The 24,153-nt window shown below is 45.3% G+C and overlaps 1 protein-coding gene across 2 annotated transcripts in view; it reads left to right on the top strand.

The window, feature by feature from the left end:
- Window positions 1-21,722, top strand: part of ATP2A2 (ATPase sarcoplasmic/endoplasmic reticulum Ca2+ transporting 2) — a 47,491-nt gene extending 25,769 nt beyond the window's left edge. The window contains exons 8-21 of one of the 2 annotated variants that reach the window (XM_063144188.1): window positions 1,657-2,121; window positions 5,453-5,541; window positions 7,669-7,771; window positions 8,961-9,092; window positions 9,216-9,338; window positions 9,960-10,178; window positions 10,859-11,194; window positions 11,500-11,720; window positions 12,164-12,366; window positions 13,040-13,125; window positions 13,493-13,626; window positions 14,331-14,448; window positions 14,582-14,702; window positions 20,865-21,722. In XM_063144188.1, coding sequence (XP_063000258.1) covers window positions 1,657-2,121; window positions 5,453-5,541; window positions 7,669-7,771; window positions 8,961-9,092; window positions 9,216-9,338; window positions 9,960-10,178; window positions 10,859-11,194; window positions 11,500-11,720; window positions 12,164-12,366; window positions 13,040-13,125; window positions 13,493-13,626; window positions 14,331-14,448; window positions 14,582-14,702; window positions 20,865-20,878 — 2,364 coding nt within the window. In that variant the 3' untranslated portion in view covers window positions 20,879-21,722. Of the gene's footprint in view, window positions 1-1,656; window positions 2,122-5,452; window positions 5,542-7,668; window positions 7,772-8,960; window positions 9,093-9,215; window positions 9,339-9,959; window positions 10,179-10,858; window positions 11,195-11,499; window positions 11,721-12,163; window positions 12,367-13,039; window positions 13,126-13,492; window positions 13,627-14,330; window positions 14,449-14,581; window positions 16,416-20,864 lie in introns of those variants that run through there. The other variant, XM_063144186.1, reaches the window with a different exon arrangement.
- The last annotated feature ends 2,431 nt before the right edge of the window (window positions 21,723-24,153 follow it).

The raw sequence follows: 24,153 nt of genomic DNA, 5'->3' as shown, positions 1-24,153 counted from the left end.
GAGTTTTTTAGGGTACTGTTTGAAAGGTGAGTCAGAGCCTTGTTGTTCTAATGTGGGATCTTTTTGTCCTTTATCAGCTACTGTTCAGTATTTTGTAACTGGAGTGCTATTTATTAAGGTAGCACGTTTTCCTCGTCTTAACTAACACCACCTCTGTTTCTCTCTTTAACTGCTAAAATGCATCTGGCAGAAAGGCTATTTTTGTTCCATCTGTTCTAGTCACCGCCTTATGAGTGTTGGTTCTGTGCTTGTTGGATAAACCAATGATGCTTGAGGATCCAACCACCTGTATGCTCCACTCTTGCCCGTATTGGCTAATTCTTGCCAGTTTGACCAGGCTGAGCTGAGTACTGCTCAGTGGTTCTCTTTGGGAGAGAGTTCAACATGTTCCCTTGAAGAAGGCAGTTAAAAGAGCCTTTTAATGTTTAGGGGGTGCCTCTTCCCATTTGAGCCTCTGGGCAGCTCCAAGGTCATTCTGTGAGGGCCCACGGTCTCTTTTGCGAAAGAGCCCTCGCCTTCCTCCCTGAGGCCTGCTTGGCCGGCTCCATCTTTGTTTTCGGGAGGTTGGCGAGAACTTTTCTGTTTAGTGGAGCCTCTGGGGAGTGGGACCTTGTTGATACTTGCGCCGGCGTCTCTTTTCATGTCTCTGGAATCAGCTGATTGGATTTTAACTCATTCAGCTGCTGCTGATTTGCCATTTATATGATGATTACTTCCGTCTCTTCATTGAAACTGCTATTTTGTTGCTGATAAAAAATTGTCGATGGCTCTATTGAGTCCTCAGAGTATGTCTGGGGTGCCAGATTTAACATCTAGTCAGGAGTGCATGGGGGCCATGGGAAAACGTGCCTGCCTTAATGTTCCCTTCTCTAAATTGTACTGTTGTACTGTTCCTTTTACTGTGATTTTTGGCATGCTTTTATTATTCCTATCTTACAAGGAATACCTGGGAGATCTGATGTGTTTTATATAGATTATCTCCTGGCCAACCAGAATTCTCAGATAACCTCCAAGGTGGCAAAAGATTCTGTGCTGCTGCTTCAATTTCTTAAATCCTATATTATTATGCGTGGAACATGTACAAAGTACAATTTAATTAATAACTCATTTATTTGTACTTTTTATTAACTATTACCTTTTTATATTATTATATTTATAGCCCCATCTTACTTTGTTGGCCCTGGGAATATTATTGTGTTTACAGTGCTGTTCTATTTTGCTGGTCTTGTGACCATAATAAATTATTCTATTCTATTCTTCGCTAAAATGGGACTAGTACTGAACTCCTCCATGACCGAGAGGATGAACAAGATTTGGATTAATGTTGGGAACAATCTCCATGTATTGTTTTCCCTAGAGGTTTCAATCGAAAGGGAACTGTTGAAAATTTGTAATAATAGGATACCATACAATACTCGTGTCTGTTCAGAATTCAGAAACCAACATGAAATCCAAAGTAACTTCCAAAATAGTAATAATGACAACATAAAATACATGATAACTTAACAATAGCCAAAATGAGACCACAAACCTTGTAGTTAGAATACAGTCTTGGCAAAAAGTAACATCTGAAAGCATTACACGTTAGCCTATTTTATTGTGTTAAAGAAACCTACCATCCAGATCTCCATCTTCTGTTTTACCTTCTTGGTTTAGGGTACAAATATTGCTGCAGGCAAAGCCATGGGTGTGGTTGTGGCAACTGGTGTGAACACCGAAATCGGCAAAATTCGTGATGAAATGGTGGCTACTGAGCAGGAACGGACTCCACTCCAGCAGAAGCTGGATGAATTTGGAGAGCAGCTGTCGAAGGTCATCTCGCTTATTTGCATTGCTGTGTGGATAATCAACATTGGCCACTTCAACGATCCGGTCCATGGGGGCTCCTGGATCCGGGGTGCCATCTACTACTTCAAAATCGCCGTTGCCCTTGCTGTGGCTGCAATCCCAGAAGGCCTGCCTGCCGTCATTACCACCTGCTTGGCTCTGGGCACACGCCGAATGGCCAAGAAGAATGCTATTGTTCGGAGCCTGCCATCTGTGGAAACCCTGGGCTGCACGTCTGTGATCTGTTCAGACAAGACAGGGACGCTGACCACTAACCAGATGTCAGTTTGCAGGGTACGGTTGATTCACTTACTCTGTGTCTTAATTTCTGGAATTTGTTGGGGGTAATCTCAACTGTGAATTTGGTCATTGTGGCTGTCTGTACATCTCTATCGCCACAGCTTGCTTTCAAATCCTGCTTTTGATGAACATGTGATTGCTGCAGAAGCTGTATCTTCAAAAAGAAAATGCTGCCTCTGTTTGCAACTTGGGGACATTCGGTACATGATGAGCCAAATGACAGGACTTGGTTTGAGCTGGGGCTGACCAGTGCCTTGCCCTCGCATCTTCTTGAGTCCCTGGGCTTACCTTGGGAAGGCAGAGTCCCTTTCGAATGACTTTCCCTGGCCACTGACCTAGCCCTGACACCTGTTTACAGAAGCTTCCCTAGGTGGTTGCTTGGAAGTTATTCTTGTCACAAGTACCTCATTTACAAGACTGATAGGAATAGCTGTGTAATATGTTTCCTACTTAAAACACTTAATTTATGAGAAGATGCGGGGGGCGGGGGGACACGAATCAGACTACTACCATTTTCTTCCTTTTCAGGGCAGCCTCTGCCTTTCTTTCTCTGTTCATCCCACCTCTGCAAATTTAATATTCTAGATTATATCAGTATTTCCAGCAAATTCGAGCTGGACTAGAGCTGACTAGGCCTAATTCAAAATCTGACACATTTTATACTGAAAATAAACAGGGAACTGACTAGATTTCCAAAGTTACATTCAGTGCTAACTTTTCATTTACCTGTGTGTGTATGTACATACATATATATGTGTCTCACATGTGTGTCTCACGTTTTGAATGCTGAACAATTTAGGTATTGTGTTCTTTTGTAATTTGTCAGACTTTTCTTTCTTTCAATCTATTGTGTTTCACTCATGCTTGATATTCTAAGCAGGAACTTCAATAGGCACATAAAGTGAGATTTCTCATTCAAATTAACACACTCTTAGTTTTGAAGGATAATTATTGGATAGACTAAATAGGCTGGAGGCTCTCTGATCGTACTGCATAGCGTCAAATAATTACATTCAGAATTACTGGGCCAGAGTAGAATTGCAAATGAGTAAACAGCGATAAAGATGCAGGCTCTCTCTCTTTCTCTCTCTCTTTATATCCTTGGATTTTTTTTAATGTGACTGGCTTGTGTGTCTGTAACAAACTTCTGTTCCTGTTTTCTGATGTGCAGTTTACCTATTTGTGGTGTTCCCTAGTCTTATCCAGGATTTCACTGCTGTTGCGTTTCTGCTTGTGGGACACAAAGCAAGTTGCTCATCTGTATTCTAGAGAAGGTTACTTGCAGGGGTATTGCATAACCGTCCGTCTCTTAAGGAGGTAGATGCCAAAAAGCAGAAAGGTTTCTCAATATAAGGACATCCAAGTCTTTATCCTTTTGAAAAGAATCTATTGCAATGCAATAGGAGATGCTGTATTACTTTAGATAGAACGTTTCTTTAATCCCGTATATCGTGGCTTGAGCTTTTTGTTTTGTTAGTGTAATTAGGTAATTCAGAAAAGCATTGGTTGGGATTTTTTGGAAGAAAGCATGTAAAAGCACTAAAGCAGCATTTGCCTGTATAAAAGGCGAGGCTGTCCCTTCAGGAAGCTTTTGCAAAAGTAAGCCTAGGAGATGGGGTGGTGGTTTTTTTGTGTGTGTTTGCATTATGGTCTGCTGCCAAACTGTAGCCAGTCCAAGTTGATGTGATTTAAATTCTTGAGGCTTGTACAGAGCAAGCCTTAAAGGAGAGTAATTGAGTGTTGGGAGTTCTTCTGAAAAGGGTTTATCCTGTGGTGCAGTAGGGGTGATTTGCCTTGGGGATTGGAGTCTTTTTGTTCGTTATTAGTAGTCTGTTTCCTCTTGCTGCTCCTACCTCTATCTTGAACCATGGTGTGTTGTGGGTGTTTGTGTGGGTGTGTAAACATCCCTTCCTCCTCTTTCTCCAGAGTCAAGGCCGATTTCTTTAAAAAAATAAAGCTTACTTTGCTGACAGCTTTCCCCTACCTCATCCTCACAATTCACTTATTTATTTATTGCATTTATATACTGCCTTTTTTCCTCCAAGGAACTCAAGGCATTTCTTTCAAGGAACTCCTTGTCATTTTATCTTCACAACAACAACTCTGTGAGGTAGGTTAGGCTGAGAGCCTGTGACTGACTCAAAGTCACTCAGTGAGCTTCCATGGCTGAGTGGGGACTAGAACCCAGATCTCCTGACTCCCAGGCCCTAGCTAGACCTCAGGTTTATCCCTGGATCGTCCAAGGGTCAAACCTGTTCATCTAGGTGACACACAGGGGATCCAGTGCTCAGGCAGGGGCGAACCCTGCATGATCGCAGGATAAACCTAAGGTCTAGCTGTGGCCCCAGTCCAACGCTCTAACTACGATACCACACTGGCTCTCAACATGAGCTCATGTTCATTTATTCCCCTCCCCACCCACCCACCCCAAAATCCTGACTTGTCTGTTTTCCCCAGGGGCCTCCTAGCACGGCACCTTTTCTTCTGGTCCTGGTAAATGAATGTTAAATAGTATATCTCCACATGCGTCTTGTTCAGGCTGGAATGCTGTCACTCAGATGCATCTTCAAGTCAGGCATGCCACTCAAAGTGTGGACCTCATTCAAAAAACCCCAACACCTTGAAGTGGACGTTAGTGCTCTGAAGTTAGCATAGCTGTGCTTGCCTGGAAGGGAGTGGGAACATAAACCCCAGCTAATTTGTTATTATCTTAACTTGATGCTTCTGCATTGATATAGATTCTTGAGAGCTGAATTCCAAAATAATGCAGAATCGTACCATGGAGGCAAGACTTCAAAGGAATGTATGAATAGGACAGCCACGCTTTAAATAAAAAACACCTGAAAAATAAACTCTGTAACACCAGGAAGTCATTAGTCCTTCTTTAAGGAACAGATCTCCACATTCTCACTGGTTTTCAATACGGGGCAAATGGCATCACGGAGGAAGTTGTGCATCAGCTCAGTTTCTGTGGATTGTGCAGAAACATCAGTCTTGATTAATTGTTCTCAAGTGTACAAGAGTAAGAGGTGTGACAACTGAAAAGCCCAAGAACAGCTCGCGTGTGTGTATTATGGTCAACAGAAGTGAGGAAATGGAGCCAGGTCTGAGTAATCTCAAGGGCTAAATAGAGGTGCTTGACTGTGACTCGCATGTTCTTCTTAGAGATATAGCTCAGTCTTCTTCTAAGGCGGAAGGCTTCAACTCGTGATGCCACTGGGCTGATACAAAATCCTTCTTGTGCTGCTTCTGTTCTTGGTATTTACACATTCTTCTAAATTGCTTCGGTTGGTTGACTGTAACTGCACACCTGCCTGTCTTTCAGATGTTCGTTGTGGATCGAGTGGAAGGGGATAGCTGTTCTCTGAATGAATTCACCGTGTCCGGCTCAACGTATGCTCCCTTGGGAGACGTGTAAGCGCTTTATTCTTGCCAGCTTGTTTGCCAGCTGATCCATTTATAGGCCTGGCTCTAGGCAGGGCAGCAGCACTTAGGCGTAACATTTGACAGCCTGAGAGGAAGGTGGGTGCTGTAAAGTGGGGCTGAAGAGCAGCCTCTCTTGGCTTGTAGGTGACCAGTTTAAAGGCCACGTTTTGGAATAGTTGCTCTTTTGGGGCAGCTGAGAGCTTTCCAGAAGGTTTACAAGTTACTGATGAAGTCTTTGCTTTGATGAGTCTGTTTGCTGTGAACTCCTACTTGGCATTGTAAATATAATCCAAATCTCTCCTTCAGAGTAAGTTCTTTGTCCTAGAAGAGTATATCTCTTATGAGTACCACTTAATTGATGAACTCTGTCATGTTCTCACTCCTTCGAACCTTAATTTCCCCAAACATTGTGTTGTGTTGAAGTTAATTGCTGTCACCTTCTTAAATCTGTATGCCATGTTGCCAGGTCTTATGCCTTGGTATTTTTAGGTTACAATTTTCTTTTCATAGAAGGAAATGCACACATATGCACGTTTCCTGGTATCTTTTCAAATCAAATAAAATCAGTTTATTATGGTCTGTGACCAAATATAAGATGTACAAAATATATAGAGACATACGTATAGAGCCGTATACCATAAGAACATCAGAAGTGCCCTGATGCTGGATCAGACTGAGGGTCCATCTAGTCCAGCACTCTGTTCCCACAGTGGCCAACCAGCTGTTGACCAGGGACCAACAAAGCAGGACATGGTGCAACAGCACCCTCCCAGCCACGTTCTCTATAATCTATAAACAAATTTGAACGTGCTGATTGGGATGTCAATATAACTGCAACACACACCAAAAACATAGCAACCCTTTCAGTAACTTCAGGGATGATGTTGACTAAACAGTAAGATACATAAAACAACTCCACTCTGCCAGGCAACTTAGATAATAGAAGCATAATCAGTTCTCTCGTAATATCCCGATAGAAGTTACAATGTAGTAAGACATGTGTTAGTCTCTAAATCGCCTGAACCACAAGGACAGTGAAAAACCCTTGTTGAATCTCCTCCCCAGCAGAGCAAATGGTGGAACATACATATGGGCCAATGTAAACACAGCCTGAGGCTTATAAACATCTATAGTTCTTAAATTGCTAGCTGCTTTGCTCCCAATTGGGAATTGGATGCCAAAAATAGAAAAACAAAAGTTATCTGCCAGGGATATCAAATGTGGTCATTTAGTATCATATTATATTAACAGCAAAACTTACTTTGCCTTACTTTGCTTACTTACCCAGAAAGCAAAGTTAAAATGCAGAAATACTCGTTTCCATTATTTTACTGCACACAGCCTTCACCCAGGCATTTCCATATGAATCGCATCTTTATGGTTTCAAAGAACGGTACAGATTGTTAATGTGAGGTGATGACTGAAAAAGGCATAACGTCTGCTGTCATCTCCTGGTTGATGGTTTTGTTTACATGGAGCTCTTAGAAGGCGCGCATAAGGTGAAATACTTCATGAGACACTTCAAAGAAGCTCATCTCTTCCCCTTTTCCCCTGCCAATTGGAGAAAATTCTAAAATGGTTAGATCCCTAGCTCTCTAGGGTAAGTTACTGATGGCAACTTCTGGTGTGAATGGATATAGTGAGGGCCACTCACTGCCTATTTTTTTCTTGCTCATTGTTTTGAGTGTATGATTAATTTAGATTCCCCTTTTGAAAAAAAATCCTGGGACAAAGGTGAAATTATTCTTACCATCCAAAAAGTACAGCGCTCACTTGCCTCATTGACCACAATTCCTTTCTGTATTTGAGTGGACAAGAAGAAATTCTTAACGAGGACAGAGAAGATTGAAATGGTCTAGTTGCGAAAGAAGTCAAACTACCTGTAATTGTGCGTTCTGCTGAATCCCTGCCTCATAAAATTAATTCAGCACAAAACTGCTTCGCTTCATGTGTGTCCCAAGCCAGGTGGTTCACTGCTTTTTGGGATTCAGAATATGAGCAGTCGCAGGCAGGAACAGGAAGGATCCAGTTAGCCGGTAGATAATCTCTGATACTGCACAAGCATCTGGCGTGTGAATCTCACTGTTGGTTTTTCTCTGGAATTCATTCCAACAGGCATAAAGATGACAAACTTGTCAAATGTTGTCAGTATGATGGCCTTATAGAATTGGCAACTATCTGTGCCCTTTGCAACGATTCTTCTCTGGATTTCAATGAGGTAAGCAACTCTTTCCAATTCAAGAGAAGAACAGAATGGACAAAATAATTGCTCTTGATCTCCTCTGTTTGTAAGGAAGGGCTGGAGCTGGAACGCTAGTGTCAAGGGATCTACATCCCACCCTTTCCATCTCCTTGCTGCATGTGGGGACTACCTGTTCACAAGAGACGGGGTTCCTTAAAAGTGCTTACACTCTTCCCACCCCCCTTGACTTTCCAGCAATTGGGTGATTTACAATAATTGAAAAACAATTAAAATATATTGCAGTTTTAAAAATCCAGCAGCAAGATGACCAAGCAGGCAAGAGCCAAGACAAAATTGCCAAAAATTGCTGAATTAAGCACAGTGTAGGTGCCAAGTAGACTTCCTCCGGAAGGGAATTTGCGAAGTGAGGGGAGCACACCAGAATTTCGGGATGCTGTTTCTTTTCTGATGTTCAAATGCAAGAAACAAAACTAATGTAGATCTTTGTGGCCTAAATCTTTATTTATTGCTATTCATGAGCTCAGGGCAGGTCCCTTGAACCTTGTGGACTGTGCCTGTTCGGATTATTTTTCTGCGATCTGGGCCACATATTGTTTCTTAGCATCAAAGAGCAGAGGCGCCGTATAATGCAGAATTCTCTAAATCTTTTAAAAAACATGCGCACGAGGGAGCCATGAAAAATTTGGGAGCTCCTGAGGCTAAAGCTAAGCAGGTGTGAATCAATCCCTTGGATGGGGAGGGTACTGGAACCCCATGTCAAAGCAGAATAGCATCTTAAAAATCATGCAAGGTTCCCATGAAAGTTGGGAGAGGACTGGAAGAGGAGGTACACCACACAAAGCCAGAAATAATCACCAAACCTGCCTCTGCCCCCCCCCTCGTGAGTGCATCTTGAGTTATGCCTTAAAAAGAGGGGGGTGGCTTTGTATGGGCGGAATATTACATAAACAAGGAGTAGCCAAGGAGATTGCACTTGAGACAAGGTAGTAAGCGCTTTGCTAGTACAAATACATTTCTCCCGGGTTCATCTGAGCTGGTGCTCAACTCTTGCCTGTCCCCCCACCCAAGGATGAGGTCTGGTTGCGTTACAAATCTGGTTTTGTTTTTAACTTAAATAACATTTTGTCAGTGTCTGTGTTACCAAATACATGGTTATTAAGTAATCTGTGATGTTAGTTATACTAATAGCCATTTTATTTTAAAGACTAAAGGAGTGTATGAGAAGGTTGGTGAAGCTACAGAGACGGCGCTGACTTGTCTGGTTGAGAAGATGAACGTGTTTGACACAGAGTTGAAAGGGCTGTCCAAAATTGAGCGGGCCAACGCGTGCAACTCGGTCAGTACTTCTGTGATGCCACAGAGAGCGCGCCTGGGGAAATGAGTCTCTTCTCGTGTACCATCACTGCAATGCAGTTCTGACTTCTCCCCCTCCCTTCCCTCCCCAATCCACCTTCCACAGGTGATAAAGCAACTCATGAGGAAAGAGTTCACCCTTGAATTCTCCAGGGACAGGAAGTCCATGTCAGTGTACTGCATTCCCAACAAGCCCAGTCGGACTGCCATGACCAAGATGTTCGTTAAGGCAAGTCATACCTCACGTCAGCAGTCCCCAACTTTTTTGGCACCAGGGAACGGTTTTGTGGAAGACAATTTTTCTACGGACCGGGTGGGTGGGTGTGTTGAGGGGATGGTTTTGGGATGATTCAAGCACAATACATTTATTGTGCACTTCATTTCTATTATTATTATTACATTGTAATATATAATGAAATAATTATACAATTCACCATAATGCAGAATCAGTGGGAGCCCTGAGCTTGTTTTCCTGCAACTAGACGGTCCCATCTGGGGATGATGGGAGATAGTGACACCCAAAGTGTATTGCTTATGTTCAGTCTACTCCATAATCTTGTTTTGGTTGTTGTCAATGCAGAAATTGCATTGTTGTCAATGAGAACGCGGCCCGGTTCGGTTGGGGACCCCTGCCTTACGTGAGGAAGCATTGGTAATTAGCTACAAGGCAGCACGGCTCTTGAAGTTGTGCCAGAACAAATTTGCAGTGCAGTTGCAAGAAATAAATCTCTGCTTAGTAATATTTCAGCTCCTGCAGTGAGCACGCTTTTTTAATTTTATTTTTTTACTCCCGTTGTTGCTGTGATAGAAAGGCAAATGCCTGCTCTCTTTCCGTGTTTTACTTCTGCAGGGTGCTCCTGAGGGTGTAATTGACAGGTGTACGCACATCCGGGCTGGAAACACTAAAGTGCCATTGACACCAGGAATTAAGCAGAAGATCTTGAGTGTCATCCGAGAGTGGGGTACAGGCAGAGACACTCTGCGTTGTCTGGCTCTGGCTACCCATGACAATCCACCAAGAAGGGAAGACATGAAGCTGGAGGAGTCTGCGAACTTCATTACTTATGAGGTTGGTTCAGTGCAGCTCTATGTTATCTAGAGCTTTTAGGATAGCTGAAGGTGCCTAAAACCAGGCCTAGACCTGGATGGCAACCACAAGTGGGCCATTTGGGGGCTGGGGGAGTAAGATTGGCGTGTAACCCTTTATGCCCCAAATCTAGGCCCAAGGTACCATTGTGCATTTATCACTAGACATCCTAGGTAAACGTTAATGCCCTTGCGCCTGAGAGATCTGGGATTAAATCCCATCTAATCCTTGGCTTCCTAGGGCTGCTTGGGGTCCGTTCCTTACCTATGGAATGGGAGCGATAGTGACTGACCTCCCTGAAATGTTGAAGATGAACAAGTTGAGATTGCACATCGTTGTACTGTAAGAGCAGTACGGCAATGGAATCCATGACCTAGGGAGTTTGTGGGCTCTCCCACACTGGAGGCCTTCAAGAGGCAGTTGGACAACCATCTGTCAGGGATGCTTTCAGGTGGATTCCTGCCTTGAGCGGGGGTTTGGACTCGATGGCCTTGTAGGCCCCTTCCAACTCTGCCGTTATGATTCTATGAAATTTTAAACAGCTGCAAAAGCCATAACTACTATGGTATAAAGTTGTAGAACTCTTTATTTGTTTGGTTCAGCAACCTGAAAAGGGGTGACTTCGTTCTTAACTTGAACTGCTGGTGCTCTTCTTGTTTTAGACCAATTTGACCTTTGTGGGTTGTGTGGGGATGCTGGATCCTCCACGGATTGAAGTGGCGTCATCCATAAAGTTATGCCGGCAAGCTGGCATTCGCGTGATTATGATCACCGGAGACAACAAGGGGACTGCCGTGGCCATCTGTCGTCGCATCGGCATTTTTGGGGAAGACGAGGATGTCACCACAAAAGCCTTCACTGGTCGCGAGTTTGATGAACTTTCCCCAGCAGCCCAGAGAGATGCCTGCCTAAACGCTCGCTGCTTTGCCCGTGTGGAACCTTCCCATAAGTCTAAGATTGTTGAATTTCTCCAGGCCTTTGATGAAATTACAGCAATGGTAAGTGTGTGGTGGGGGTGGGAGAATAGGTGCGGGGCAACTTCTTGTATGGAAAAAAGAGTGTATTCATTGGAAGTGGGTGTCTCTCTAGAAGTATGTTTGGTTGAACTGGCTGCTGAGATGATAGACGTGGAGCTCTGTTTTGGGACCTGTTCACACATTCTTAACCCTGGGTCTTAACCCTAATGGGAAAATAAGAGTGCCCCGGAGTACCTTTTCCACCCCAGCAGCCCGATGCCAGGGGAGTCCGCTGCACCTTGGCACAAGGGACCATATCAGTGCCTGTTTCTCCAACTTTGTTTCAGACGGGAGATGGTGTAAACGATGCCCCAGCCTTGAAGAAAGCAGAAATTGGGATTGCTATGGGATCGGGCACTGCCGTGGCAAAGTCCGCTTCAGAAATGGTGCTGGCAGACGACAACTTCTCGACCATTGTAGCCGCTGTGGAAGAGGGCCGTGCAATCTACAATAACATGAAACAGTTCATTCGCTACCTCATCTCCTCCAACGTGGGAGAGGTTGTCTGGTAGGTGTGCAGCTCCTCTCAAGAACCGAGCAAAGGAACCAAGGGCAAGCGGCGGCTGGACGCTTTAAGAAGCCTTTCCGGGGAGGCCTGCTAACGGGAGGATGTAGCGGAGGATGCCCAGGGCCTGCGCAACGGCCAGTCACCTCTGGCTACTGGGATGACCCAATCTAGTTGCTATCCGCCAGGGTCCCGGATACCCAAGCCTGGCAGACTTCACTGCTCTTTAAAACCACTTCTGGTTTTTCCTCTAATAACAATGTGGGTGACAGACAACTGTATATCTCTAGTTAAGAGCTGGTCCTTATAAAAGTAACATTGGTTCTAAATACTTGTAGCTTGTTTAATTTTATGGCATGAAAAGCTAACGTGTTAAGTACAATTTGTATATCAAACGCTGCCGTACTGTGACTGGCCTCACCTGCGCCTTCTTCTTTCCCGGGCAGCATCTTCCTGACGGCTGCTCTGGGCTTCCCTGAAGCTTTAATCCCTGTCCAGCTGCTGTGGGTAAACCTTGTGACGGACGGGCTTCCTGCAACGGCGCTGGGCTTCAACCCTCCGGACCTGGACATCATGAACAAACCACCCCGCAATCCCAAAGAGCCCCTCATCTCGGGGTGGCTCTTCTTCCGTTACTTGGCAATTGGCTGTGAGTATTCGCTCTGGCTCCGTGGAACCCTGGGGTAGAGCAGAGGCCTCCTCTTCCTCCCCTCCCTCCCCCCGTTTCCCAGCATGCCCCCTCTTCCCTTCCCCCTCTCCCCCTGGGCCTTACACCAAAGCACAAACCGGTCCACATTGCCGTTGGGTAGAGTGGTGGAAGAGAGCTTAAGGATACCCGGAATGTGTTCTCACGTGTTCTTGCTATGTCTTTTTCTCCTCTCCTTTCCCCCCATTCTGTCTTGGCCATGGCTAATCTAGCAGAGGAGGAATGTAAAGCATTGGACTGCATGCCTCACTGCAATGTACTGTGTAAAGAATTAGTTTTGAGTATGTTTGTAAAAGAGCTGCTTCTACCGAGGCCAGTTTTTTTCCAGTGGGGGGGAACGTAGATTTCTCTCGTAAAGCTCTTGCCCCGTCCGTGGCGCACGGCCACATCTCTGGGTCTGTTTTAAACGAGAGGTGTGTCGTTGGAAAGAATCCAGTTGTGTTGACTGGGCAATCCAGATCAAGCATGGAGAGTAATTGCAGGAAACGGGCCTGGGCGGCCGCACAGTGCCCAATTGTGCAAAGGAGAGAAAGTTCAGGTGAGGTGAGCAGCAGGACAGCAGACGCCCCTTCCTTCAGCCCAGAGAGAACTGACATGTGCTTTCCTTCCCTCGAAGGCTATGTGGGAGCCGCGACAGTCGGTGCTGCTGCTTGGTGGTTCATTGCTGCTGATGGTGGCCCGAGAATTACCTACTACCAGCTGGTATTATTTCCCTCTCAGTATTTCAAAATTAGAAACATTGTTAACATTGTCAGAACGAAGCTTACATTTTTCTGAGTGCAGCTGCAAACTATAGTGAGTTAAGTGGAATACAGAAGTCTCAAATGTCTTATTAAAAGACCACCAGGATTTATCTGTGGCAAGATCTTCTGCAAACTAATCCCTTATTTCCAATAAAAAAACAGATTAGAGTGCTTTGAAAAAGCCGTGCTCCTTGCAACTTTATAGCTGAACTATTTCAGATAATGCTAAGCACAAGAATGTTTTGATGAGTTTGGGGTGGAAGAGAGGGCGTCAGGGCATGTCATGAGCGTACTCGGACTAACTGGTATTTGTGTTACGACTCTAGAGCCATTTCCTGCAGTGCAAAGATGAAAACCTGGAGTTTGAAGGCGTCGACTGTGTGGTCTTTGAGTCTCCGTATCCTATGACGATGGCACTTTCTGTCTTGGTGACTATAGAGATGTGTAACGCTCTTAACAGGTGTGTGTTTGAAATGGAAAGTTAAAATATGTTCGTTTCCCTTTCTTGAGTTCAACGCTGTGTTCAACTCTGACACCTGTGTAACTTTGTTTGAAGACTTTGTAGTATCCAACGAAGGTATTCCAACCCGTGCGAAGACAGGTCTGTTAGCTAGAGATAAATAATGGTGCTGTTGCACTCTCGTCCCGCTTGTGGGTCCCTGGTCAACAGCTGGTTGGCCACTGGGTGAACAGAGTACTGGGCTAGGTGGACCCCTTGGTCTGATCCAACTTCAGGGCACTTCTGATGTTCTTACGTTGCCTTGACTTCCAAAGTCCTCGATTTGGGCGATTTTAATGGGTTTTATGGAATTCAGACTTTTTTTTAAATGGGGTTTTAAATAAATCCATAAAGGAGAAGTCATGCAAAATGATTTAAACACTCCAGAAGAGTTGGACTGGGAGTCAGGAGATCCAGGTTCTAGTCCTCACTCAGCCATGGAAACCCACTGGGTGACTTTGGGCCAGTCACAGACTCTCAGCCTAATCTACAGGGTTGTTGTGAGGATGAAATGGAGAGAACAATGAATGCCGCCTTGGAGGAAAAAAGGCGGGAGGCAAATGCAACAGTAAATGAACAGTCTTACATGCCTGGTATTAGCTGCCTACTGAGGGACAAGAGTAGTGAGGGTCTGTGACGCTGCACGTGTGTGTTCTCTCTTCCAGCCTATCTGAAAACCAGTCCTTGCTGAGGATGCCTCCGTGGGAGAATGTCTGGCTGCTGGGCTCCATCTGCTTGTCCATGTCCCTTCACTTCCTCATCCTTTACGTGGAGCCACTGCCAGTAAGTTCACTCAGCCCCTGTCCCAGAACAGCCAAAGAAGAAAAGGCTCTTCTGCACCGGCCCTGCCTCTCCCGGGCCTCCAAGCTCTGTCGAAAGGCTTCAATAACGATGCACTTTGTCTTCTTTTCCCCAGCTGATCTTCCAAATCACACCTCTGAACCTGACCCAGTGGCTGATGGTGTTGAAGATCTCGCTGCCCGTCATCCTGCTGGACGAAACACTTAAATTTGCGGCCCGTAACTACCTAGAGCCTGGTAAAGACGGTGCGCCGCCTGCCACCAAACCACGTTCTTTGTCCGCGTGCACCGAAGGGATTTCCTGGCCGTTTGTGCTCATTACCTTTCCCTTGATTATCTGGCTGTATAGCACAGACACTAACTTTAGTGACATGTTCTGGTCTTGACCAGAAGTGATAATAGTTTGACAGAGATGTTTAACTTAATCAGTTTTTTTTTATGGTTTCAAGCAATTGTCTTATTCTGCTGAATTTTCACATGAACATATTTGCCGGTGACTGAGGTTCCATATTCTAGACTTTTTTGGGGTTTTTTTGTTTTTCTTTCCCCTGACTCCAGTGGGGGTGTAGTATTCCCCCGCCTCCCCCCGTTTTATACACAACTAGGGTGTCCATTGACATGTACAGAGAAATTAACACTATTTTATGCAAATATTTTTTGTAGAGAAGCATGTACAGTGTTCTGTTTAATAGTCAATTCATCCTTGTAAAAACAATACAAAAAGGCGTTTTGTGGGGGGTGGGGTGGAGGGAGGGAGGGAGTGCCAGTGGACACGATATTGAGCAAACTGTAATTGGTAGCAGATTTTAGGGAATGAATGTTCTTGTGTGTATTTTTCTTAAACTAAAAGCATGCAACTGTTTGTGTCTTCTGCATGGTCATCTAACCTTAATTTGTCATTTAGTTGGTTTTTTTCTGCACTGGGCAGATAATACTGCTACCTCAGTATCTTTCCTTCTCCCCCCCACCTTTTTTTTTTTTTAAAAAAATCCTTTCTGATATTTTTAGGTTTCAACTAAAACTTGTTTACGCCTGTCTTTGAGGGGTATGCCTGTTCTTGCTGGTGCAGAAAATACCATTCCGGGGTAACCTGTTAGTGTTTCCCCACCCCACCCCATCCCCACCCCCTCAACACATAGTTTTTTTAAAACAAAAACAAATTATTTATTTAAATATCTTATGTATTTTTATTGTAACAGCATTGTTTCACCAGCATTACCCAATTTGGGAGGGTGGGGAGGAGCAGAAGAGGGAGGAGGCTGCCTCGATGGATTTCAAGCAAGGAGCATACTTTTTTTAATTGAGAAAAATCTGTTTTTCATTTTACTTTATACCCTAGGAAGCTGTTGAATTTCATTATAATTAATTAGCAGGGTCCATTTGTCAGATTTTTGTGTTCCTTTTTTCTTTTCTTTTTCTTAATAAAATGGGGGCATTGATAATGGGATTTGGAAACAAACCACTCATTTTGCACAGCTGGAGTTCTTGCTGGCTTTTGTTTGTTAGACCTCTAACTTTCGGTGCCACATCTTGGGACGTAACCTGCTGGCCACATCTTATCCTGAAGTGGAAATGTAACAAATTGTGTGTGTGTGTATGTGTGTGTGTTTTGTAAAATCTGTAAATACCACATGACCAAATGAACATATTGTATAGAACTATTTTTATTTTTAATGTGGCACTAACCACCGTCATTCTCTTGCGATCAATGTTGGCGCATGACGTCGTGTTTCCCCTCCAATTTGAGTCCTGTACCAACGCTGTGTAAGTTCATTAACAGTCCTAACTGTGTGGTGTTTCTCTCCAATGCCTTCCAACATTCATCGACTGAAGTGAGTATCTCTCTTCCATTTCACCATTTCAGTGGTGATGTGCTGTGTAAAAGAAAAAAGAAAAAAAAGATAGCCTCTGCTGTATACATGTCAAAAATAAATGCTAATTTTTCCTTCATTCCACGCTGCGTTTTGTCAGATATTCTGCTGTGCTACATTATTATCACCACTCTTCACAGTCTGCTTACGGTAGCGTAAGGCCCACGTGATTTGAACCACCCCCAATTTCTATTGGCTCTAAATCTTTAGAACTTAAACTCGTGGAAGCAGTGCCCTGAGAGGCTTGGGAATTGTAGCTTTTAATCTAAAATCACATCCACTCTCCATTAGCACCTCTGGAATGACTTGATGCAGCAGCTTTTTCAGAGCCACTAGCTGGAAGCATCCTTCTTGACCACATCTCCAAAGTAGTAATGGTATTTGGACATCTGTCCCAAGCAGCTTATCACAGACTGTGCTTTGATACTGTTGGAATGTTTTCTGTTTTTTCCTTTTTAAAAAAAAAGAAAAGGGGTGTCATGAGCCACTTCAGGTAATAGGCGTTCGCTTCCAGAGGTCCTGGGTCTTGCGGTTGCATTCTCTCTGGTGTTCCTTTGTAACAGGACAATTCCTTGATTGTTCCCACTTATGCCCTGCAAAAGACAGCAAAGGAGCAGTTGGATGAATGTAGCACAGCTTAGTGCAGAGCCATGGGGCAATGTTCTGGCCAACAGTGGAGCGCGTTCTGGCTTTGCACATCCTTTTTTAGTCACTGGCTGGGTCCCTCTTTTTTCAGAAGGCAGCTAGCTTACATGCTTGGCCAGAGTTTTACTGAAGCACTCATCCCTGTGACTGGCATTGAACACTTGATGGACTCCTGATAGCTCAATTCAATCACTCTTTGATGCATGAAGTGAAATCCCTTGGGGATCAAAGGCTTCCTTGGTCTATGTGCTGGAAGAGCGCCTTGTAACTTGCATGTTAGGGGCACAGTGATAGCTGATCTTTAGGCAAAGATGCCACAAGCTGTCCAAAAGCAGCCTTTCCTGTCCTGGAGCCCTTCAGCTATCTTGGACCGCAGTGCCAGTCACCCTAGCCAGCATGGCCATTGACGGGGAAGGGTGGGAGTTGCAGCCCAGTGTAATTCCAGGGCACCAGGATGGGGAAAGGTGTCCAAAAGCATTAGACTGTGGTGCTCACAATAGTGTCCATGCAGCCCCATCACCTCTTTGACGTGGTGTGGCCTTTGCCTCTAAGCAGCCGCCACACAGGACTGGAGGCAGGCTTGTCAGCTAGGGCTGCTGGACTACAACTCCCATCAGCCAATGATGGGAGTTGCATCTTCCACTTGTAACCTCCCATGATTTATTTATTTAATTATTTATTTTATTACATTTATATACCGCCCCACAGCCGAAGCTCTCTGGGCAGTTTACAACAATTAAAAATGGTAAATATTAAAAGTATACAAAATTTAAAAATCATCAAAAACATAAACAGTATAAAAACAACAGTATCCATTTAAAAACAACAATCCTGGGGGCCATTAAAAACAAACCATGTTGTTAAATGCTGTTAAAATGCCTGAGAGAAGAGAAACGTCTTGACCTGGCGCCGAAAAGATAACAATGTTGGCGCCAGGCGAGCCTCATCGGGGAGATCATTCCACAGTCGGGGGGCAACCACCGAAAAGGCCCTCTCCCTTGTTGCCATCCTCCGAGCTTCCCTCGGAGGAGGACCTTAGATGTTGAGTGCAGTGTACGGGTAGGTTCATGTCGGGAGAGGCGTTCCATCAGGAACGTTTCCCCCCCAGTTTCTTCCAACTTTCCACAAAAATGGGCGGGGGGGGGGGGCAATAAGGAGAAAAAGTTGGCATAGTGCACAATGCCTTTCGGTTGGCAGTGCTAGGGACACTCCCATCTGGAAGCACCCAGGGATTCTGGCCACCAAAATTTCCACTGGTGCAAGAAGCAATTGGTGAGAGTATTCTGGACTTCTTTGGATCTTAAGGCTCACCCTAACCTTGACCAAGTCACCTGAGTGTGTGACCATGCCTGGATTGCTTTCCCTTTCCTACTGAGCAACTGCAGCCAGGCTCTTGGCATTAGAGAGGGCGTTAGTCTTTCCAGGCAGATTTGAAGCCCAACACGCCTTTCTTTCTTTTTAGTTTAAACATGTTACATGCACAAAGTGTCCCATAGTTCTGAATCCCACAGCAAGAACAACACTGGATTGGGCTATCTTGATAACCCATCCAAGGCTAGCCAGCCAAGATTTGAAACAATCGTGTGTGTATAAAAACCCTGACCTGATAGAGGAAAGGGACACAGCTCGGAGCTCATGGAGACGACTGCAGGTGCAACCTCCCAGCAACTCATAGTAAAAGTTTCTTTGGCATAGCAAAGCTGGAGAGCACCTTTGACTAAAACCTTGGAAAGCGAGCTGCCTGTTGGAGTCGTGGAAGAAACCAGGATAAGTGGACCAAGAGTTTGAATCAGTCCACAACAGCTACCTAGGCTCATATAAGGATTGTTCATTCATTTATTTATTGCCACCTTTTGTTTCTAGTTGATAAATCTGTCCCAACATCCTAGACTGGTGTTCCCCCACCTGATCCCTTCCAGATGAGCTCAACTCCACTACAACTCCCACTACCCCTAGACAGCATGGCCGCTGTTAAAAGGACCGAGCTAAGCTTGCCCAATAGCACGTGCGTTCTCCCCTTTTGTTTACACGACACAACTGTCTTAAGTCAGCAACATTAAAAATATATATATTAAAAACCCTTATGCACATTTATTTTTATGGCTATTCTGTTTTTTGAGTTGTACTTTCACTTAAATTTCTCTAATATTTGGGGTGGGGGTAAGGGGAGGGGGAGGACCCTAAGTCAGTGGTGATAAAATGCAGTACAGCAGTCTTCTAGTGTCTTCCAAGGACACAGCTAATAAAAGACTTAGATGAACGAAATGGAGGGGGGGGGGGGGACTAACAACCCAGGGAGGATTTCAGGAGGGGTGAGCCATAAAACAATGCAAACTGTCTGTCCTCGCACCTGTCTTGTTTTACTACTTACACTTCTTAACCATTGTTTCCCTAATCTCTGCTAATTGTATTTTAAATTTTTTTTTAATGTGGTCAGTAAAAAGATCTGATTACTTTCTAACACAAACTCTGGCGCATGGGGAAAGTGAGGAATTCTACAAAAACCAAGTTGAAATTTTAGAACAGGAATAAACAAAATAGGATCTGTGGATGGGATCTTGTCAAAAACCTTTCTTCTGACATTTGTAAACTTCCATGAGTAACATGCTTGGACACCAGTGGTTCTGGTGGAAAACGCATTTCCATCTCAAGACCTTAGTGGACTATACTGGTTGGCAGACCTCACATTGTCTACCTCTTTAAAAATAAATTGTGTAATATATTTGTGGGTGGGGGAGAGAGACAGGGCTCATAGAACATCTTTACTACTTCTAATGCCTCTTATGCTTCCAAGATGCTTTTTATTTTAGTTGCATCTCAAGCCAGTGGCATATCCTAAGGGAGACACATTTTGAAATACTGCACAAAATTCAGCAAGAATTACTAGTACTTTAGAAAGGGGGGGAGCACTGAATAACTGAGCAATGCTTGAATAGCGCCACTGCCTGAAAAATATGAGAGGGAAACTGGCTGGGACATCCCTATTTGCAGAAACGAAGGAAGGGACTATCCCAACAACCACTTTTTACTGCAAAACTTAGACATTGGAAAACTGAGTGATAAGAATTTCATTTCATTCATTATATTTCTATATTGCTCCATAGCCAAAGCTCTCTAAAGCAGTTCATAAAAACTGGGAGTAATAGCATCTCAGAAGGGTCCCAACCTGATGTGAATTTTAATGAGAAGGTTGAAAGCATGCAGTGGCCACAGACAGCCCAGGGTTCAGTCAGGCGGGCAGGTTTGCTTGTCCCCACTTCAAGAAGTGGTGGTGGTGGCTGGCATAGGGCGATCTGTGCACATTCTGCCCGTCGTCGTTCATCTGTGGCTGCAGGCACAAAGATCAGCCATTTCAGTCAACAAGTGCTGAACATGGGATGCACAAACTAGTTTTCCTGGGGCTTTAGCAACAGCCATTTTCTCCTCCCACACAAGAGTTTTGGAGGGGAACGCTTGCTGTGAAAAGGAAATCAGGCGCTACTTACGCCTTGCCCCAGCCACAGTACCTTTTAAGGGAAGGGAAGGTCTCGTGTCACTTCTCTCCCTTCTTCCCTTGTGTGACATCAAGAGATGAGGTCGTTGGCTGGATTACAGAAATCAAGTTCACTAACAAGCTCCCTGTTTGGTGTTGGGTGGAAACCTGCTCACGGGATGTTCTTCCAGCTTTTAATTCTCTCTTACGCTTTTTCAATTAACCTGCATTCACCCATTGGAAAATGGGAGGCTAGTTATTAAACTATTAAAATCATTTTCTATCGCTATTGAGCCTTTAAAAGAAAAGTCCTTTGATTGCTTTTATTAAGTCCTCTTTATCCATCTTTTTCACTAATGTTTTCCCTCTCTCTCTCTCTCTCTCTCTCTTTCTCTCTCTCTTCCTTTGCAGCACCACTGGAGTAATCACTTAGTCCTTAGTTCTTGCATGCGTTTTTAGCAACGCATCTACTGAGAACATCTGCATGAGTCTTGTAAATGGAAAAAAATCTTTCCCTAGGGAGGGAGAAAAAAAAATAGAACTGAAAACTCGTGTTCCGTGAAGGAAGTGTGTGGTGCTGTTAAAGCTTCGGTTTATATACAAATCTCTACCAATGTGCAATATAGTTTTTAACTGATAAAACAGAACTCTGCAAAGAAGTTTTGGGATTGCATGAAGACAAGCCTCCCTAAACTGCTAAGTAAGAATTAAAGAGTGGTGATTGGCGAAGTTTTATCTTTTTCTTTCCATATTTCGTTGTGTAAAATGTCATAGTTTATAAAATGTACAATATCGGACTGTACTGCATGCTTTTCAGTTGTAAGTAGCCAATAATCTCTATCGTATCTTAACATAACACTTTAAACAGCTCTGTACAATATGCAATTCTATTTATACAGATTCATTGACAACGGTAGTGTTGCTGAATGTTTAAGAAGCTGTTAAACCTTCAATTCCATAACTTCAGTTTTTTTTTTAATATCTTGGAGTGTGCAAATAGACCTATTTTGCACTGTAATAATGTAACTTATTTAAATCTAAAGCCGTAGACACACTTTGGTGCAATACACATGTCGTGATGCGTTTTATCTTAAACAACAAAACCCTAATAATGAACCTAGTCAGTTCATAAAACAGCATGTGTGACTTTTTTTAAAAAAACAACAAGAAGAAGTAGTTGTAAATAACATTATCTGATTCTATGCTGATGGTGACAAGCATCACACCTGCCATCCTAGTTTCGGGTAAAATAAACTTATTCTATGATAACACAGCTGCTGTGTTGTTTGGGTGTACTTTGAACTCTGCCGTCGGCCATGTGCAAAGCTTTCTTGCGGCCTTGTTCTGAATCAGTGTACGTGGAGCCCATCTGCACATTACACAGGATGGGGAGTTGGGTTTCTCGGAAAGTGGTGTCCTGGCCAGCGAGGGATGGAGCAGGCAGGAAAGAAAGAAAGAAAGGCCTTTGCTCTGACTTCTGTGGAGGCCAGAGCCTGTCCCACCAGACCAGGAGGGCGGGAATCCAACTCAGTCCCCAGATGCGCTTCCGCTGGCAGAAGGAACCTGCATAAAAGGCCTTCCATCCAGCTGAATTCACCGACCAGCTGTGAGACCAGAGAGAACCATCAGAGGGGTCTCTGGCAGAGTCCGCAACTAGCCCCAGAGGGCTACTGCAAGGACGCGGGTTGCTCCCCAAACCGAGACGTGGCCAGTGCCACATGCAGGACCACGACGCGGGCGGGATGTGCGCGCTCCACGCCTGGCTGACCAGAAGGCTGCTTTACGGGAAGGCCAGCGAGGGAGTGGGAAGGTGGGAAAGTGTCCCTGGGTGGCTGGGCTGGGTGCCTGACACCGCACTTGCAGGGCACTTGACACGCCGGCTAGGAGGGAGTGCCCCCGGTCTCTCCCCGGGTGGCCCGCTGCCCCTGCTGCCCCTGAGGGGGTTCCTGGGTGCATGAAACGCTCCCAGTGGGGGGGGGGAGGAAAGAAGATTCTGGAAACCTTGAATTTTGTCACCGCAGAACTCCCTCTCTCTCCCCCCCCCCCTTGTTTCTGAGAGAAAAGGGGCCCGACGCCCTTTTGGGATTCCTCTTGCTGCGCTTCTGAGGTGGAGGCCTGGCACAGTTAGGCTCCCGATACGCTGAGGGAAAAGCCACATCAAGGTGGGCTCCCGTGGGGACTGGTTGACCTGTTTTGAGAGGGTTTTCATGTCTGCCCCCAGCTTTGACAGAACGTGGTGGCTCTGAGGAGGCAGAATGAGGCAGGCCTGGGAGCTTTCCCGCCTTTTCTTGTGCTGGGCCTCAGGGGACAGGGAGGCCACGTTTGCCAAGAGGGCGTTGCGGGCGCTCCCGCTGAATGGGCGCCAGGGCCGGCCCGGGAGGCTGCCGGGCTGGGCACAAAACACTCCTTTTCTGGAAGGGAAACTGGTCAGACTAAAAGCAAAGGAACTTGCTGATGGCAGAAGCTCCGAAGCCCAAAGCCGCTCTTTTGAGCCCGCATCAAAGTTGGCGCTGGAGGGCAGCGCTTTGCTTTGCGCCCCAGTTCTTAGCATTTAGGGGGAAATGGTAAGAAATCATTGACCCATCAGGAGGGGCCGGGAGCCTGGTGGGCACCAGAAGAGGGGTCCGCAGCCTCCCGGGCGAGGACCCGGCTCTTGCCGCTCAGTAGTAAAGCGAGAGAAGGAGCGGCCATCCTCCTCCTCCTCCTCCTCCTCCTCCTCCTCGCAAGTGTGGGGATTATCAATGAAACGTCCTTGCCTCCAAATGGAGACAGACTGGGAATAAAGGGTTCCCGGAACATTCCCACCAGTAAAAATGTTGCAAAGCTCAATTGCCGATTTGCAGTTCCACAGCTACAAAGGCTTAGAAATATTTAGCAGCAGCAGCAGCAGCAGCAGCAGCAGCAGCAGCAGCAGCAGCAGCAGCAGCCTCTCCTCCTCCCCCCCCCCTGCCCCCCGTTTCCCTATTACGGCACTGTTGTTGCTCCATTTGAACTCAGACCAAATCTGGGAGTTCGTGAAATGATGAGTCATTTTGCCCATGTTGTTCCTTGATTGCAAATTGCTTCATAATTCCCCTCCGCCTTGGATTTTGAGCAATGTTCCCCAACCACGCTCCCCCACCCCACCCCGGCTGTGGTGGCTGTGAATGATGGGAGTTGCACTCGCATCACACATCTGGAGCAGACCGGATAGCGGAAGGCCAGTTTAGTGGATCATTTCAAAACGGGGGGGACGGGCGGACCCCAAAGAGCTATTGAAGGAAACCGGCCTTTCTAACAACGTAAGAGCAGCCATGCTGGATGAGACCAAGGGTCTCTCCGTCTCTCTAGTCCAGCATTCTGCTCTCACAGCGGCCTCTGAAAAGCCCACAGGCAGAACACGAGAGCGCGCACGCACGCACGCACGCGCGCACGCACACAGAGCTCGTATTCGCCAATAAATGGGTTTGGGAGTCACAGTAAAGTTTCCAATTCTGAATCTTGCAGTCGCACATGAAGAAGGACGTCGCGATGGTGGGAATACCGCGAGGATGAAAGCCCAGGTAAGGCTGCAGGACGTTTCCTGTGTGTAAAGAAGCTCACGGATATAAACCGATTACTGTCCTTGGCGGGCCAATATTGCCTTTTAACGTCCTAAATGACCTGGGTCAATAAGGCAACCTCTGTCGATTGGGGGAAGGGTTGGGGTGGTTTATGTCAG

This window comes from Elgaria multicarinata, chromosome 18 (genome assembly GCF_023053635.1).
Source record: "Elgaria multicarinata webbii isolate HBS135686 ecotype San Diego chromosome 18, rElgMul1.1.pri, whole genome shotgun sequence".
Lineage (NCBI taxonomy): Eukaryota > Metazoa > Chordata > Lepidosauria > Squamata > Anguidae > Elgaria > Elgaria multicarinata.
This window is presented reverse-complemented; position numbering and strand designations above follow the sequence as displayed.